The sequence below is a fragment of the Myxocyprinus asiaticus genome, chromosome 12 (assembly GCF_019703515.2).
Source record: "Myxocyprinus asiaticus isolate MX2 ecotype Aquarium Trade chromosome 12, UBuf_Myxa_2, whole genome shotgun sequence".
Classification (NCBI taxonomy): domain Eukaryota; kingdom Metazoa; phylum Chordata; class Actinopteri; order Cypriniformes; family Catostomidae; genus Myxocyprinus; species Myxocyprinus asiaticus.
The window spans coordinates 26,377,980-26,397,236 of NC_059355.1; the positions used below are offsets into that span (position 1 = coordinate 26,377,980).

Sequence of the window (19,257 nt, forward strand, 5' to 3'; positions counted from 1 at the left end):
TTTTTTCTGTCAAGACTAGCAATATGTGCTAACAAAGTAAATAGGGTCAATTTTGATTACATGCGGACTTTAAAAAAAGCACCAAATGTAAGGCACTTATTGTATGTACTGCTATAGGAAAATGAGTGATTGCGACATTCTTTAGGAATATTTCACCCAAAAATGAAAACCTTCTCATTATTTACTCTCACCCTCATGATCTCCCAGGTGTATATGACTTTCTTTCTTCACCAGAACACATTTGAAGAAAATTAGAAAAATATCTAGCTTTGTAGGTCCTTAAAATGCAAGTGGATGGTGATCCGATATTTGAAGCTCCAAAAATCACAGATAGTCAGCATAAATGTCATCGATTCGAATCCAGCGGTTAAATTAACGTCTTCTAAAGCGATACGATTGCTTTTTAACTCTAAATCATCGCTTCCGGTAGGCTTCACGAGAGAGTGGAGATCAAACGGTCTCTCGAGTGACGTATTACCGTTGCCATGATATGGATGTAATCTCACGTTCTCCTCTCGGTTGAGACATCCAGGATAAGCACACAAACGCACCATTGTGAGTAAAGAAACAGATAAAAACAAATCTAAACCAAAACCAACTAAGCTTTTGTACAGTGTTCCTCCGTCTCACTCATAAACAGCGCTGCTCTTCCGGCTGTGACGCACTTGCCTCAGTTCTCGCATGTTTCCAATGCCAATGCAATTACGTCACACGCATATCGCGGCTGACTGGAAGCGATAATTTAGAGTTAAAAAAGTACTTAAATATTTATCTTTTTTGCACCAAAAGCGATCGTGTCGCTTTAGAAGACATAAACAACTGGAGGCGTATGGATGACGTGTATGCTGACTGTCTGTGATTTTTGGAGCTTCAAAAATCAGATCACCATTCACTTGCATTTTAAGGATCTACTGAGCTGAAATATTTTTCTATTTTTCTTCAAATGTGTTCTGGTGTAGAAAGAAAGTAATACGCCCCTGGGATATCATGAGGGTGAGTAAATAATGAGAGAATTTTCATTTTTGTGTAAACTATCCCTTTAAAATATCTCCTTTCATGTTCCGTGGAAGAAAGTCATATGAGATTGTAAGGACATGAGGGTGAGTAAATAATGTCAGAAATTTTATTTTTGGGTGAACTTTTACTTTAAATGCACCAACCTACAATGAGTGCATCAAGCATACTGCATTTAGTGTATATATGGTATATTGGAAATGTCTCTGAAATATGACAAACCAGAATCATTTACATGCATTCATTTGGCTGGCATTTTTATCCAAAGCGACTGACTTGAGTGCATTCAATGTATACATTTTATCAGTATGTGTGTTCCTGGAAAATATAACCTGTGACTTTGGCTGGTACAGGAACACTTTAATAGTGATTGCCAGTAACTGATCAACAGATACAAAGACTGACTCGACGTTTCCTCTATGACAAAATACTTGACAGCGGTCTCTCAGATGCGCACATTCATTCACTCCTCTCCATTGATTATTTTAACCTTGTGACATCCTCTGTCTCACTGACCTTTAGTGAGCATATCACTACTTCACACGGTTGAGTGGCTAAAGCACTACATTAAAACAACCACCACTCAAAGGCGGAGTCTACGTGATCTCCACCTATCAGTGACTTGCAACATGGATGGGTGTGGGTTACCTCCACATCAAGACCAATCGCTTTACTTGCTCTCTGCAAAGCACAATATTGACCTTTGCTTCTCTCACATGTCACTGTGGAGCAGCCAGTGAGCCTGAGAAGTTAAGTGAGTCTATCAGCCAGAGGAGACGGTTTTTGTTTTAATCTCAAATTATGTTTATGTTCTACTTTCGGATTCAATCTCATCATCATCACTGACATGTTTGCCAAAAAAATAAAAAAATAAAAAAATAAAACACATGCACACAATTATATTTTAAGTTATGAATACAATATAATATAATATGGGATGATAGATGGCAGATTATTATAATATAAGTGCTTATAAAAAGTATAGCACAGCGCGTACAGCAAATAGCATGCCATTTTTAGGGGCAGGAGGGGTATTGATTATTACAGTCAGATACAGACTCGTCAGGCACACACTTCCCTCTGGCTTTGTCCCACTCTGGGAGTCCTGCACTGGGTTGGTTGTCTATTTACCACTTCCTAGATTACTCCTCTAATTGTGTATGGGGAGCTGAGGTCAGGCCTCCTGCTGACCTGCTGGCTCCAGTAGTAAGACCTAACAGAAACGGGAGAACTGAGTGCAGAATACATGTACATAACAGAAACTGCTCTCAGCAGCACCAGCACTCTGTTCAGAGATGCTGGGAAGGACAACAAGTACAACTTGCATAGCATCTGAGTTAGTCATATTGTTTTACCACCAGAGGGAATACTGATATACATATATTTTACATATAAACTGAAAAAAGTGGTAAACTTCAAATGTTACCTCAAGGTTCTTTTACTTTCGTTGTTGTAACCTAATTTGTCAGGTTTATTTTGTCAAATTAAAAACATTTTGATTAACATTTTACAACAGATTATTTTTATTTATTTTTTTTTTACAGTGAATAGGCCTACATGCAGTATCAACTTCGGTGCAGTGTAAGCACAAATAAAGCAGTCACTATTAGTTTAAAAAGAAGATCAGTATTCAGTGAGACTGGCATCCAGTGCACGTTATAAGGCACATTTCTTCTCTCTATATGACAAATGTTACTCATTACAGAGGCCATCCACTGGGCTGCACCCATGCTGTGTCTTAATGTAGCTACAGAGAAACTCAGAGCATCAAATAAAGCAGTCCATGATAAAATATGACTTCATTAAGCAAGTTAGTAATTTAAGACATTAGGTTACACATATATTTTTTGGTGGTTCACATGAAAACTTGCGGTGTGGCATGCTATACTCCATCTAAAACTTTTAAACAGCTTTTAGCCGATTCTCTCATTATTAGGCATGTAGCTTTAATAACTTTGAATGAATTGAGAGACTTTATGAAATATTTGTACTAAAAAAAAAATCATTAGTCATCCAACAGGATTATTTAAAATGAAATTGTGAGGGCAATAAATTAATTAAAAATGAAAACCTTTTTTTCACCCCGTTTTTTTTTTTTATTAAAGGAGGGACAAGAAATATTCAGGAATATTCCTTTAAGGACACATATAGATTTTGAAAGTCTGCTAATGTTGGCCTGCTTTAAAGTCAGAATGATTCCATTCCATAGAGATGGTGGGAATCTAGCTGAACTGATGTTGTAATAGAGTTTATTTTGATACAGCCATTCTCACATTGTGAGTATTGCATGTGCTCTAGTTTACATTAGAATCACTTTACAAAATGAGAAGTGCAATTTTCAAGTGTACAATAAATCTTTAGGTACTATGTGACGAGGAGGAGGGCATGGCCGGGCCGTGATGACGTACACTTGGTGCTGAGTTGACTAATCAGCGGGAGAGAGATAAGGAGCGGCCGGGACACCAGTTTGAGAGAGAGAGAGAGACGCACGTGTTGTGTTTGCGTCTTGTTTTGTTTATATTGGAAAGTAGTTTATGTTATGTTTAAGATCCTTTCTGTCATTAAAGTTTACGTTGACTCTTCAGCCGGTTCCTGCCTCCTCCTTGCCCATCCTTTACCTGTTACAGTGGTGTCGAAACCCGGGAAGGAGGAGGGATGCGCTGTCGGAGAGCCCTCGCCGCTGTTGGAGGGTCGCGACACTGAGGAGGTATGGTAAGGTGGTACTGGAGTGGTTCGCCAGGAGGATGAGGAGTCTGCTGCCATTCGCCAGGAGACGGAGATGCCGCTGCTGTTTGCCAGGGGGTGGAGGAGCTCGCTGTTTGTAACAATTAACAAAAATGATTGAGAATAAACCTAACATGTTAAAAAAATAAATGAAGACAATATTGCACTCTCTGTTTCTTGCATGTGATCACTTTGGTAAATCCTACTCAATGGAGGTCTCAACACTCCATATGTGTCACTCTATTGAAACTGAGAGGATTTTGCCATTCATCATCATCACAATATCCAAAATGGTGCACCGTGCAGCCTGGTGTGTTTTCGTTTATTTGTGCAGGGTTGCATTCCAGAGCAAAGGCTCTATGTAAATATGACATAGAGGTGGTATAAGAAGTCCACAGGTCTAACCAAAACACTATAAGGATGCATCTCTTTAACCAAAGAAGTAAAGAAGTTCTTCAAAATATCATCTCATTGCATCCTATTCAGATCTTTCTAAATTAACTGATTAATTGGTTTAATAACTGTTTATCTCTGAGCAGACCTCACAGCCCAAGTAATCTTGGGAGGTTTCTATATGAGGCCACAGTTACCTTGGAAACCAAGGATACACCATAAGCACACACACACACACACACACACACACACACACACAAAAACTCTTTCATTTCACCTAGCAATGTTCTGTCACCATATCTGTTGTCATTTACTGTAACCCCTCTACACGGTCTGCAAAGCTGAATTTTGACACTGCTGTCACTGTTGTGTGCAACGCTGTCAGCTGAGGTAGAGATATATCCATCCCAGGCACATTAGAGGCCAGGGGAAAAACCCTTATCACCATCCATTCTCTCTTCTGGCAATGTGACCCAGTGTCATTACCGAGATAAACACAAAAGAGGCCGCAAACGTTTTGCTTTTTAAAACTTCTACCGCTTCAGCCAGCCTTTGAGAATACCAAGCAACATATCTTTAATTGGATCATGACTGTGCTCCATACACATCAAGAAAACACTGCTAATACTAGACAATGCACTGGCTGTAAGAGAGAGGGCATTGAAAAAAAGCTACAAAAAGAATAGTTCAGGCATCAAAGGGCTCAACACACTATCTTCAACGCAGCTTGTCAGCTAGAAGAGAGAGTTGTTTTGAAGTTGAAAGTAATGGCAGAGTTTACTTAGTGTCAAAGGGAGGGGGAACAGACAAGGGTGTCTGGGGCATTCTGTTCATGAAGATGCCATCTTTCCATGCCGTTGCACAGGTATGACATTGTTGATGAACTGGGGTCCGGCAGTACAAGCGCATGCCACATTCAATCAGCAACCTATGCTGGAATGCAGCACATCCCAGAGGACTTGCCAATAGACTGATCTATGTAAACACAGAGCCTTTGCATTCTTACTGGCCAGTAAGCATCAGCGGAATTTCAGAAATGTGTTGATGTTTATGTCAAGTAAATTTGCTTAACGTTAAAAAATATTGGTCTGTATGGGAATAAGGATCTTACATTGATCAAGCAACACTATTAAAGGAATAGTTCCCACTAATAAGAAAATGATCTCATTATTTACTCACCCTCATGCCATCCCAGATGTGTATGACTTTCTTTCTTCTGCAGAACACAAATTAAGATTTTTAGAAGAATATTTCAGCTCTGTAGGTCCATACATTGCCAGTGAATGCCGACCAAAATTTTGATGCTCCAAAAAAGTAATCCATACGACACCAGTGATTAAATCCATGTCTTCTGAAGTGATCTAATTGGTTTTGGGTGAGAACAGAATCTTGACATCATCAGCAGTCTCCTTGGTGATCATGATTTTAAGCTCAATTGCACTTCCTTGCGCCATCAAGCACTCTGCACATGTCAAGCACAAGTAAGTGTAATCAAATTTGAAATCATGATCGTGCAAAGAGACTGCAATGGCAAGATGTACAGTTAAAAAAAGAGTTATACTTTGAGTCTTATGGATTACTTCTATGCTGCCTTTATGTGCTTTTTGTAGCTTAAAAGTTATTGCACATTAGAGGCCAGGAGAAAAACCCTTATCACCATCCATACTCTCTTCTGGCAATGTGACCCAGTGTCATTATCGAGATAAACACAAAAGGGGCCGCAACGTTTTTGCTTGTTAAAATTTCTACCACTTCAGGCAGCCTTTGAGAATACCAAGCTACATATCTTTATCATTATTTGGATCATATTTTTAATTGGATCACAACTATATATGCATGACATGTATTTAACACTTCCTCAGCTGACATCCTTCCTTCAAATACTCAGTTACGCATTGTGTCATATATATTTGGACAGGTAGGTGAAGACTGTATCTATCTATGTATCTATCTATCTATCTATCTATCTATCTATATATATATATATATATATATATATATATATATATATATATATATATATATATATATATACACAACAGTTAGTTCCAGTCCTCAAATCTGATTGGACGAGAGACGTTCCATGAGTACTGATGGTCTCACACCATCAGTACGCTTCACTGTGTGTATCACTCCGCTTGTGTTCGTGCCGTTCTAAACTAAAGTGTAAGAGCAGTGCAGATGTGTTAAGAGCCATCTGTCTCTTTACAGTTAATTTTGTGACATTACATATTTTAGCCAGCAGGTGGAAGCAAAAGACCATTTTTGTTTGTAATATGAGCCAGTTGGTGACATGAAGCGAGTCAGCGTCACTCTGTTTTTATATTCAACAGCACTCCGTGATCGCTCGTATTACTACTACACTACTAAAGCTAGGAAATAACTTTAAATGGCTTTAAACTAACAACTTCAGCATTAAGGCTCATCACAGCTGAGAGACACAACAGACTGATTAATTACACAAACTCAAGGCGCTTACCTCTTACCGGACTTTCCACATTGGAGAGGACAAAATGGCAGAGGACAAAACTGTTCTATAGTGAAAGACTCTTGCGCACCGGCAACCACGAAATAGGGAGCAATACCCCCGCTTGGAAGGCTATTTTTCCACTGAGAAAATAGGATGCATTTCACCAAAATGACATTATCTTCAGAAAGCTGACTAACAGACTACAGTATCATCATTAGGTGATCGCACATGCTCCATCTCTCTCTCTCTCTCTCATTCACACACACACACACACACACACACATATCCTTGTTTCTTCTATAACATGTTAGAAACAGCCCAAGCTGTGATACTAGTAGTTGTAAAGTGATGTTTCTGAGAGGTTTGGACACATCATTTGTTTTGAACCAGCAACGGCAGATTCTGATCTGTCACGTAAGAAAGTAGTTCCATGCACAAATGTGTTTTATGTGAACATACTCAGTTTTTCCTAATTTTTTTTATTTTTATTTACTTGTTCATTGAACTGTTGTATATAAGCAATATCACACGAGCAAGAGTGCTATATGGCCCTAAATCAGCACTGCTGTGATTCGGGTGCAGGCCGAGTACTGTAGGCAATCGCAGCAGTACTGATGTAGGGCCATATAGCACTCTTGCTCATATGATATTGCTTATATATATATATATATATATATATATATATATATATATATATATATATATATATATATACACACACACACACACACACACACACACACACAAACACACACACACACACAATGTATATACTGTATATATTTACGTTTAGCAGGGAAATGAATTTACAGTGCAAATTCTGGTTACTCCAGAGATGCTTGTGCATCAGCATTAGATGCTGGAAATGTTTCGCCCCTTACTGAAACGGAAGATATGATTGGTTAGCAAATATCCAATCGTGTCTGAAATGAACGTTCTGATTGGTGGATCAGCTTAATCGGACTGTTTGTCTTGCTAGTGCCATCGGTTGCGCTCCCGCCTCCCGCAGCTCCGTGCGCGTTTAGAGAGAATCTCTGTACACTTTCGAAAAAAATAAAAATAAAAACACTATTCACTCCATGGTGCTGCGACGTCGCGTTATTAGAAAATGTTCCGGGTCAAAAGCCTACTCGTTGTATTGGCAGCCATATCATCACTTATTTTAGATGGGCATATGCAAAATCCTAAGAAAGATAGCTGGGCATACGGCGTATGCCTGTGTATGCCCTAGCCTACACTACTGCTACAGAGACTGTAACTGTTTTACTCTGTGCATGTGTTCAGGCTTGGTGGAGGTGGGTTCACCTCTCATTTCCTGTTACCTCCCACAAATGACCTTGAATGGAGCATAGATCACATTCTTGAACTTGACTGTTCCACAAAAGGTCAAAAGAAAAATGATCCTCCCTCAACCAAATACAAAATAAAAGTAGGATTTACAGATGTTGCACACATTAATTGTGCAAACCACTTTATTTCAAGATGCACAGTACTCCAAGATTGAAAATGTGCTTTGTATCACAGCGCCATCTGGAATTTTATGACTACCACGAGAGTTAATGCTTTTTAAGTATATTTCATTTGATCACTCAAATTGTGTTCTTCTCAGCATCTCGAGATACAGTATATCGTTCAAACACTCACAAAGCAGGGAGAACCTGTGGCATTGCATTATAGTAGGATCAAGACACGAGATCAACTATCATTCTCAGGTAAAGAACACAGTTCAGAGTTTGAAAGAAACAATACAGAACTGTGCTCAAGCAAGCATAAGTCCACCCCCATTTACGAGTTGTTACGCAAATGCGAAGCGGCCTGTTATTGGTCAGAATGTGCCCTCCCTCGTTTGAAGGTAACTTATTAAAACAGCCGTTGGGCGGAGTCGACATCCCGACTATATATTGAGTCACTACAAGCAAAGGGACCGGGTACGACTTTGTCATTTTTTAAATCATAAGGTAGGGGACAACATCGCCGTGAAGTTCATAAGGTCCGCTCAAACATCGCCAAAAAGGGAACTAATTACCGAAAATGTCTGCGAATAAAGATGGTGATGGTGGATGGAAGACCTTTATCTGGAATTCGGATAAGAAGGAATTTTTAGGACGCACAGGCGGCAGTTGGTGTAAGTGTTGTAAAGATTTGCCGTCGTCAGCGCCTCTTCTCTTGGATTAAACTAGTTTTTTCTTCCATATTAGATATTAATATTGATACGGAATAACGTTAAAGACAGGAGAAACAGCTACATTGTGTCTCGTGACTTTGGAAAGTCTTCACACCTGTTTGATGAGACCTCACGCGCCGCTGTGTGAATCGTGACTTTCGTTTTCAAACGGGGAAAAAACGCCTCGCGCTGTCTTAATCAGATTATCCTAACAAGAGAATTAAAAACATCAAGTACACGAATAAACATTTTATAGTTTGTAAATGTGGCGAAATAACTGAGTCATACATGTGTAATAAATTATCAGGGAATAATACTTGTAATGAGCCAGAAGGGGGTGCAAATGGAAATTACTGAATGGAACATGAAAACTGACAACAGAAAGTGTTTTTATTTGATGAATCGTTTACTGAGATGTTGACGTTTAGGTCCCGTCCTGGGGCTTTTTGAACAACAACAAAAAAGAAAGAAAAAATAAATGTCGTGATAGCGGTGTTCTGTTATTGTTCAGTCAGACAGCTGTATCTTTATTGGTTAAAATGACGACTGATTGAACAGTATAGTTGTCCACAAATGATAGTTTGGTCATAATTTCCAAGAGTCAGAGTACACAAAAGTTGTTTGCAGAAGCAAATGACATGAACATGTTTGTACAGGCTACAAAGTTTGTATTTTCTTTCCTCAAAGTGATTTGGCCTGTGTAGTTCACTCATGACCTACAATTACCGTAGTCATAATGGAATAGTTACAGTAATATTTGGTCAAATATAAATCACACGAGTCGCCTGGTTTGTCATTTTAATTTAGGCTTTTAAAGTGGGAAACCGTCTGTGGCTGATAATTTTATCAGTCCTCAACATTTGTTTCTATCTCAGCATTCCTGCTCATTTGAGATTGACCTCTGTGGACACTTGCTTCAATTGCAAAGGCCTGCATTGTTCAGTAACCACGCTTTATAAATCATCATTTCGTCTTTAATCTGACTCGATATGTTGGGTTTTGTTTAAAAACAGGCAGCTAAGCAATTAAATGGAGGGAAATGTCATGAAACACACACACACACAGCTGAGTTTAGTCTGACAGATGTGGAGTGTCATGAGTGTCGCAGTCACATGTAGTTTAGCTCACTGTGTTCACTTTGAAAATAACTTTATACCTGCAAAAACTAAATTCGTATTTTTTAATTCATAAGTCTTAATAAAGTAATTACAGGTTGGGTGAATTTAGACCAAGTTAACATTACACAAACACTATTTTGTGAACTGTATTTTTGTATGAGAGTAAAACGCTATCGGTTGAGGAACTTTTTCACTGACGATTATGATTTCATTAAAGCTCATATTATTCGTTTAAAGAGGAGTTTTTGACTTTATTGTGTCGATTTATCATCTTTCAGTCCCTGTTTCCGTGACTCGTTGATAGCCTAACTGTAAATAGAAAGTTCAGCAGTCGTCCATTTCCTTCCTGTGATCTGCAGTATTTTGTCACTTAGTTTGCGCCCAAAAAAACATTGGGACTGAAGACTACATGACATCAGAAAATGTACTATATTTACTCTCTTTGATTACGTAATGGAGGAGAGGCCTTCAGAAGTGTGAGGGACTGAAGGACAAAGTTAATTGTCAGTGGACGCTTTTGTGTTTGTGTTTTCCTCTCTGGTTGTGATTATTGCTGTTCTTCTGGAGTGAATGTGGTTTTGTAAGGAATTAAAACCATCTCAAGACTTTAAAAGCAGACATCCACAAATGTATACCCATAGGAAGACGCTTTTTTTCTCTGCCTACACTGACTACAACACATGGAACTATTGTTTGTGGCATTGTATTCAAACATAAATGTGTTTCCTGTAGATTTTAGAGCCGTCAAAGGTTTTATTGCCAGGACTGAAGGAAAGGAAGTATGACCACACACACAAACACACTGTCGGTGGAGGTCGCAATGAAGTATACAGACTGGCACTGCAACTGACAGACAGGAATGTTTATTCTGCAAAGCAGGAGCTTGTCTTCTGTTGTTGCATCACACAGGGGACATGTGAGTTCTGGGAGCTGTGAGTAATGTGTGAGCTAGACTGAAGTTGGTGTCGCTGTCACCTCAGGCCCCTGCCACAAAGTGGGGGAAAATTTCTGAATAGTTTGGGTTGTGTCGCAAGACGCTGGGCATTTAAGACAAGCTAACTTCCTCAACTTCATGAAAGGAATCAGGACATTTGGCATATTTGCAAAGGAAATCTCAGTAATTAGTATGTTATAGAGTATATTTTAGATGTAAAAAAGTCCAGTTTAGAGGTTTTTATTTTGATTATCAGTTATGCAGTAAAATTAATTGGTAATTTTCCACCTCTGATGACTTGGGTTTTATTACCTTGTATGCTCTGTAGTTTAGTGACTTCTTAGTCTGGGTTGTACCGTTCCCTTAAAGGGATAGTTCACCCAAAATTGAAAATTCTCTCATCATTTACTCATCCTCATGCCATCCCAGATATGTATGAATTTCTTTCTTCTGCAGAACAAAAAATGAAGATTTTTAGAAGTATATTTCGGCTCTGTAGGTCCGTACAGTGCAAGTGAAAGGGTGCCCCAGTGCTTTAATCCATATCTTCAGAAGTGATATGTTAGGTGTGGGTGAAAAACAGATCAGTATTTAGTCTTTTTTTGCTAGAAATTCTTCTCTCTGCCCAGTAAAGGGCGATATACATGAAAAATGTGAATCACTAAAAACACAAGAAGATTGTGAAAGTGGAGATTGACTGAGCAGGGAGGAGAATTTATAGTAAAAAAAAAAAAGGACTTAAATATTGATCTGTTTCTCACCCACCCCAATCATATCACTTCTGAAGACATTAATTTAACCGCTGAAGTCTTATGGATTACTTTTATGCTGACTTAAGTGACTTTTGTAGCTTCAGAAGTTTGGCACCCATTCACTTGCATTGTATGGACCAAAAGAGCTGAGAAATGCTACTCAAAATCTTTATGTTCATCAGAAGAAAGGCACATGTCACAGTCATACACATGTGGAATACTATAATGGTGAGTAAATGATGAGAGAATTTTCATTTTTGGGTGAACTATTCCTTTAAATGTCCAATTTTTGACTTTATATGTAGCCAATATCTGCCTATGTTTATTTTTGTGTTTTGGAAAATGAAATGTAGCCTAATTTTCCTCTTGTACATGCACTGAAATATCCTATTGATTTCATCTATTTTTCTTCACAGTCAAAATCTTCATCTTCTATGTAATCTTCTATGGCTGCTTGGCTGGAATTTTCATTGGCACTATTCAGGCCATGCTCTTGACTCTCAGCAACTACAAACCCACATACCAGGACAGGGTTGCGCCCCCAGGTAATTAAACAAATTCATTGATGTTGAAGATATTACACGCCACAGAAATACCTGCCCAAACGTTTTTAGAGGATGGGTAATATTTGTTGTACATATTTTTGAAAGTTGCCCAACGTAAGAGATACAGAATGAAGCAAATGTAATTTAATGCTAATAGCTGTTTTGACTGGTGTGGTTTGTGACAAGTACTAAATGCAGCAGTGTTGCGACATTGTTGATGGTTTTAACGTTACTCTATGGGAGCTTTCACTTTAGTGTACCCTTACACTATTTCACTACTTTTTGAAAGATTATTATTTTTTTCTTCAAATGACAGCTTTTAATGTCATTTTAAAATAGAAATCACAGATCTTAAAACCTTAACAGTGTGTTTTTGTGAAAAATACCAGAATCTAATATTATACTGACATAAATGAATGCTTTAAAGTAATGTTCGGGGCTCAATTAACAGCATTTGTGGCATAATGTTGACATGTTGATGTTCACAAAAAAATTATTTCAGCTCATATATCCAATTTTACAACTTCTGTCATGTCAACGTAACGCAGATGAACCCAGTAAATATGGAAGTGCTGTTATGTCACTAAATCCCTGATTTTATGACACTAAAATCATGTTAACACATGCAATGTTTACGTCTTGTGGCTATACTTTTGAAACAATGTGTATTTTTATGTTTATGGACTGGCCCCATTCACCTCCAATGTTAGTGTCTTTCTGTAACTGATTTTTGCTTCTTTCTTTTTAAATGAACAAGGCAATTATTTCAAAATCGAAATCGGTAATCAACATTATGCCACAAATACTGTCGATTAAGCATAACTTGTATTGAACCCAGAACATTCCTCTGAAACTCTGTGATCTGGAAAATGTTGACAAGATTCACAAGAGGCTTCTCCATCCCAGGCTATAAAAAGCAACCAAGGAGGCAGGAACATTACATATTATTATTTGGCATTGAAATGGAAAAACGGAAAGAACAAACTGTTTTCAGACAGACTCATTCAATTGAAGTTGCAAACTGTTGCAGAATACTTTAACGCAACTTTGTTTCGGTAAACCTTGTGACAGCTCGGCTTCTCTAAAGGTCTGTCTGATCTCAGAGAGAGGAGGGTGGAGGTGGGGAGATCTAAGGGAGAAGAAGGAAAGAGAGACACACAGAAAGCCATTTTGACCTTCACACTCCCTGCTGGAATGGTGAAGCTTCCTGTTTGGGCTCTGAGAGCAAAGCTGTTCCTCACAGCTACACACTTTGCATGTCTTTGAACTGGTATGTCTTGTCATTCATTCGGGACTGACACTTTCAGTGTATGTGGGCTTGAGCATACCATTAAAATTGTTTACAACAGGTTCAGGGTTTATTAAGCTTTCGATAAGCCTGATTTGCTGAAATGAATCTTGTGCAATTCAGATTTGGCTTAAAAGATGGAAAAAGAAACAGTGGAGAGCATAGTATACTGTGGTTTCCATAATCTCTATAGCAGTTTGGAAACTGTTAGGTTGCTCTACGCCAGCCATGCCAGTCTTTTGCCAATGAATGTTTGCATAGTGCATACTCCCGCTTTGACATTAAATTTAGCTGTATTCATAAAGCACTGGCTCAGACCCGAACGTAAACATGCCTGCCAAGAAGAGCCATTTCCCCTTTAAGAGAGGCAGCCCTCAAACAGTGAACTCCAGAGAAAGAGAAACAACATGAGTAGGAACGGAGCGGAGATCACCATGGTGTGCTGCTATTTGCTGTGAAGGCCTGACGTAGAAAACATGCTGCCTGTGTGTTCAAGTCCCTCTTCGGGGCTTAAAGTTTCCATTGTGTGAGAGGAGCACGTGAGGTTGTGGAGAAGAGAGGGGGGCTGGGAGACTTTCACACAAGCTCTAACTGGATAGACAGAGTGCCTGTGTGATTTTACAACTGTATTGGAACAACGCAGACAAAACTTTCTTAGGTGCAATGTTCTGAAGCTCGTCCTTATCACCAGCTTTGCTATGTTAAAGCTACAGCACGCTTATGGGAGGTCATTACTGGCCTGTTGAAAAGTATCTTCGCATTACAGACAATATAATGTTTCCGTGCGCTTGTTCTCCTCTGCTGGCTCTGCTCATACCACACCCCATTTTGGCCGTCCACTTGAGTTGGTGGAAAATTACTGCCAAGCTGAGAATCTGAATAGCAGACTTCCATGACAAATAATGGAGTTCTTGCATGTGCCTCAGTTACCTGACATTCGCCATTCCTATAGCTAGAAGGAGATTGTGTCGGGAAAAAGTCACTTCTAAATTATAATTTGATGTACATTCTGCCACATTTAACCTCTGTGCTTGCCTTACAGGGTTATCACACACCCCGCGCCCGGACAAAGCAGAGATCACCTTCTCCATGAAGGATCCGGAAAGTTATGAGGCACATGTGAAAAATATGAAAAACTTTCTGGAGGCATACAGTAGTGAAAATCAGATAGATCAAATGAAGTACGAAGACTGTGGAGGTACATCAAGTTCTAATATCTTTAAAGGAATGGTTTCACCAATCACCATTTACTCGCCCTCATGTTGTTGACAGCAGAATGACAGCTGCAGTCATCATTCGCTTTCACTGTATGGAAAACAATGCAATAAAAGTGAATGGTGACTGAGACTTACGTACTGTGTAACATCTCCGTTTGTGTTCCACAGTGGAAGAAAGAAATTAATACGAGCTCGGAACAACATGAGGGTGCGAAAATGACGAGTTTTGATTTTTAGGTGAACTATTATTCCTTTAGGATAGTTGTGTATATACAGGTATATGTGTGGTTTAAGTCTTAGAAACCCTTTCTGTATATATAAGTAGGTCAGCTAAAGATGTTTTCTAGCTCTGTCATATGATCTTCATTGAAAACTCAACAGTTAATGTTTGCTTAGGTAGACATTTGTGGCTTTATTTGACCGTCTTCTTGCATGCTCATGTACTGTTGTGGTAAACAGAGTTGCATTAGTTACTAACAGTCTTTAATGTGTTTCATGTTCAGACAAACCCACAACCTACACAGACCGTGGAGAACTGGAGGGTGAATACGGCATGAGAAAGGCCTGCCGTTTCGATAGATCCTGGCTGAAGGAGTGCTCAGGCTTAACGGATTTATCCTTTGGCTTCAAGGATGACAAACCCTGCCTCATTGTTAAACTCAATAGGATAGTCAACTTCAGGCCCCGGGTGAGTTTTAGCTTGTTACTAAAAAAAAAAAAAACTTTTGAATGCTTCAGACATATCCAAGTTTGTTTGGTTTAATATTGAGATGCCAATCTCTCTCTTTAGCCTCCAGCTTCGAATGACAGTCTCCCTGAGCCAATTCGCCCCAGCTATCAGGGCAATCTCATCCCAATCCACTGCTCAAGCAAGGTAAGAAATACTAACAAACCATCCTGGTTACAGTATATAGCATATACCATATACCATATACCAAAAAGCCAGTAGCATCTAACACTAGGTCTGCTTGTCAACAGAGAGCAGAAGAAGCAGATAAGCTCGGGCATATTGACTACTTCGGGGTGGGTGCTGGTTTCCCCCTCCAGTACTATCCTTACTATGGCAAGTTGCTACAGCCACAGTACCTCCAGCCTCTGGTGGCCATCAAGTTTCAGAACATCTCGAAGGATTTCGACATGCGCATAGAGTGCAAAGTATTCGGAGAGAACATTCACTACAGCGAGAAGGACCGTTCTCAGGGACGCTTTGACATCAAAATCCACATCAAGTCATGACCATTGCTATGAAAATAGCATTTTTACTCTGCCCCTTTCAAAACACAATAATTTAGACAAATGCAAATTCAGTTGGAAAATAACTAGTCTTGAACAAACTTTCATAACAAACGGGACCTACACTTAGTCTGTATGCTTTACACTAGCTTTCTCTGCATGTCTAGGGTTAGAATGTAAATTACAGGAAGAGTAGCAATAGCAAAGTATTTATTCTACTGTAAATGAGAATATTCCGTGAGCCATGGGACGTTCATTTATTACTGTAAATTATAATTCCACTACTGATGTAGCGAGCAGTGTTTCTGTCCCCTGAGTATTTCTGCCTAGTGTGGTCTCTATATTTTATGGAGTGTGCAGTGCATTGTAGTCGCATACAATGGTCCTTTCCAAGCCATGTTGTAATTTCTGTTGTCTTATGTGAGCGACTTGGTCCAAGGTGTGTGTGTGTGTGTGTTTTAGTGAGTGTGAGAGTCCGTGTGAGTGTTTCAGTGGGAATGTGTGTATTTGTCTACTTCAGAACTGAAAATACTGGCATGGTACGCTCTGAAATCCCCAGGTGTGTGAGTGAGTAAGTGACTGCACTCCGTTCAATTCTTCTTTTTTTCCTTTTCTTCTTGTCTTTTTTTTTCTTCGTTGATTGTGGGGAATGTTTTTACATCACCTATTGACTTTTTATTTGATTGTTTGGGAAATTGGGGCAAATGACAATTCTGTGTAAGACTTGTATTTCCTTTACTATTAAGTGTAGAACTGTGTCTAGTCTGGAGAACTGATGTGCGCCCAGTGGTCACCATGGCAACTCAGTGTTTTTAATCATTTTATTTTTTTGTTCTGGAGACATCACGTTATGTGGTGTTAATTTCGAATGAATGTTTTAGCCATTTTAATGGTGGAAGAATTTTATATTTATGCAGTTGTACAATTTATTTTCAGTAGGAGAACGTGTAATGTATGAATCCAAATACCAAAGTCTCTGGTCAGAGGTTAGAAACCTGTCAGAAGCAATGCAGTACCCCATGTTATAGAATATTTTGTGCTTAAAAGTCAATGTTGAACATCACAACACTTGTCAAGAGTTTTGTGTGCTCTTGTAATGTTATTTAAATCTGAGTAAGACCTAAAAAACAATAAATGGACAGACAACTGAGGTATTGTTAAAGTGGTCTTTATTTAAATACTGTTAGACGAATGTCTCTTAAAGTTGCTTCATCCATCCAAAATCTTAAAGAAATACTGGACCTGCAAAACAGAAATGATCACAATTTAAGCCGATCTTCCATAATGACATTGAGCATTTTTACATGCACACCAATACTCTGATAACTATCATAAATCAGCTTATTTAAAAATAAAAGTGAAAGAAAACTGTCTGCATGAGATTCGAATTAATCATCAGATTCTTCTCTACTTTTGACGACAAACCATAAACATGCACACGCACAACACTTGCACACATTGTATAAGCAGTAAGAACGCCGCAATGGTGTTTACATGCAAAGCTTAATCGAGGTCAAGGGAAAACTATACCTGTTTCGATCCGTTTTTGCTTACCCCGTTAAAAGAAAACTGTTTAAGGCGTTTGCGCATTACACGTTGTGGCTTATTAAGCATAATTGGTGTAAGACAGCATGTAAACACACTCACTAATACAATATCATCAAGAAAAAGTGTACACAATGAATTATGCATATATTAATAATTAATACTACATTTATCATTAATAATGATTAATAATGAATACTACATTAATCAATAATGCACATTTCACACTTAATTCATTTATCACATCATCAGGCCTCAGCATCAGGTCACCAGCTTGTTTTATTTTCAAACAATTGACTTTCCCTGCATTGTGCCTGTTACAGCAGCGTGCGTCTGCTTAGCATAGAAGACTTTGTGCGAGGCCTCTGTGAGGCCTGAGCTCTTGGAATGTCATGACTGAGTTGGTCAGCAGGCAAATGATTAACAAGGAGCCATTTGTGGTAGGAGGCAGGACAGATCAGGAGTTGTGCAAAACAATGACGTCCTCTGGGCCAAACCCACTCCCTGGCATAACAATGCCTCCCCCCAACCCCCCTACCAAACTGACTTTATCCGCCTGCTTCCCCCTTCTGTGATACACACTGGTCTTTAGGTCTGGATCGACCTACAATGGACAGTCATGGAATTAAGATGCCATTTTGTTCTGGGCTTCACAAGCATTTGTGGGATGCATAAAACATTCTTGAAGCATTATCAAAGCTAGTCATAAAACAACAAACTCTCTGGCCAAAGCCAAAACATGGGCGTGAGTTTGAATGAGATTTGCATGAGCAGCTCACCTCCAGAATCCTTTCCTGTGGTAGGTCTGTACAGTGAACACCATTCTGCACTTTGTTTTTGCCGTAGAGTGCTCGTAAAGTTGTAGGCAGAAGATGGCGTGCAATTTCCTGTAAGGAAACAAAACACAATAACATTATCACAGCTCTTTGATGGGGTATGGGGTACAGTTAGAACAATGGAGCATCTACTTAGAACAGTTTTTCATCTGTAGAGCAATAAGATAAAAGCATAGGTGATGATGCACGTGTTGCGATAATTACTCATGCCCAACAGTGCTGAGAGATCAGATAACATCACATTCTATCCAGGTCATCAGATTACTCACACATGCTTGTTCCCGTTACTCAAACGGATACTTTCTGTTTACTGCAAACATCTGCTTCCTATAGCCTTCTATTTCTATGAACCCTCCACAGTATATCAGAATAACCTCTTATGGATTTGTATATATCATTCGGATTTTCAAATCACTTTAAACTCTTAATTAGGGATTGTAGGCATGCTTAAAATTAACGTGACAGAGTGATTCTCACAAAACCTGTCAAGAAAATATCCTGGTCATATTAAACACCTAATTAACTAAAACAATATGAAATGTTATTCTGCAAAAAGAAAATGGAGCCTATATTTAGGACCATTATGGTTTTTTTCTATTGTGACAACTATTCCCACTGTTTCCAATGATTCTCATTACCATTATAGTTATATATATATATATATACAGGTGTATCTCAGTAAATTAGAATGTCGTGGAAAAGTTTATTTCAGTAATTTATTTATTTCAGTAATTCAACTCAAATTGTGAAACTCTTGTATTAAATAAATTCAATGCACACAGACTGAAGTAGTTTAAGTCTTTGGTTCTTTTAATTGTGATGATTTTGGCTCACATTTAACAAAAACCCACCAATTCACTATCTCAAAAAATTAGAATACATCATAAGACCAATAAAAAAACAAAATTTTTTAGTGAATTGTTGGCCTTCTTGAAAGTATGTTCATTTACTGTATATGTACTCAATACTTGGTAGGGGCTCCTTTTGCTTTAATTACTGCCTCAATTCGGCGTGGCATGGAGGT

The 19,257-nt window shown here is 38.7% G+C and overlaps 1 protein-coding gene and 1 pseudogene across 2 annotated transcripts; one reads left to right on the plus strand and one right to left on the minus strand.

Annotated features, from left to right (window-relative positions):
- The first annotated feature begins 8,514 nt into the window (after positions 1-8,514).
- LOC127448767 (sodium/potassium-transporting ATPase subunit beta-233-like) lies at positions 8,515-17,002 on the plus strand. 2 transcript variants are annotated; one of them, XM_051711616.1, is made up of 7 exons: positions 8,579-8,726; positions 10,616-10,799; positions 11,986-12,114; positions 14,445-14,600; positions 15,123-15,307; positions 15,410-15,493; positions 15,598-17,002. In XM_051711616.1, exons 3-7 carry the CDS (start codon positions 12,057-12,059, stop codon positions 15,853-15,855), a joined length of 741 nt encoding a protein of 246 aa, XP_051567576.1. In that variant the 5' UTR covers positions 8,579-8,726; positions 10,616-10,799; positions 11,986-12,056; the 3' UTR covers positions 15,856-17,002. The 2 variants fall into 2 exon arrangements, with proteins under 2 accessions (XP_051567575.1, XP_051567576.1); XM_051711615.1 differs by lacking the exon at positions 10,616-10,799 and having other exon boundaries at positions 8,515-8,726.
- Positions 17,003-17,004: 2 nt separating this feature from the next.
- LOC127448776 (nucleoside diphosphate kinase 7-like) overlaps positions 17,005-19,257 on the minus strand; it is a 46,422-nt pseudogene continuing 44,169 nt past the window's right edge.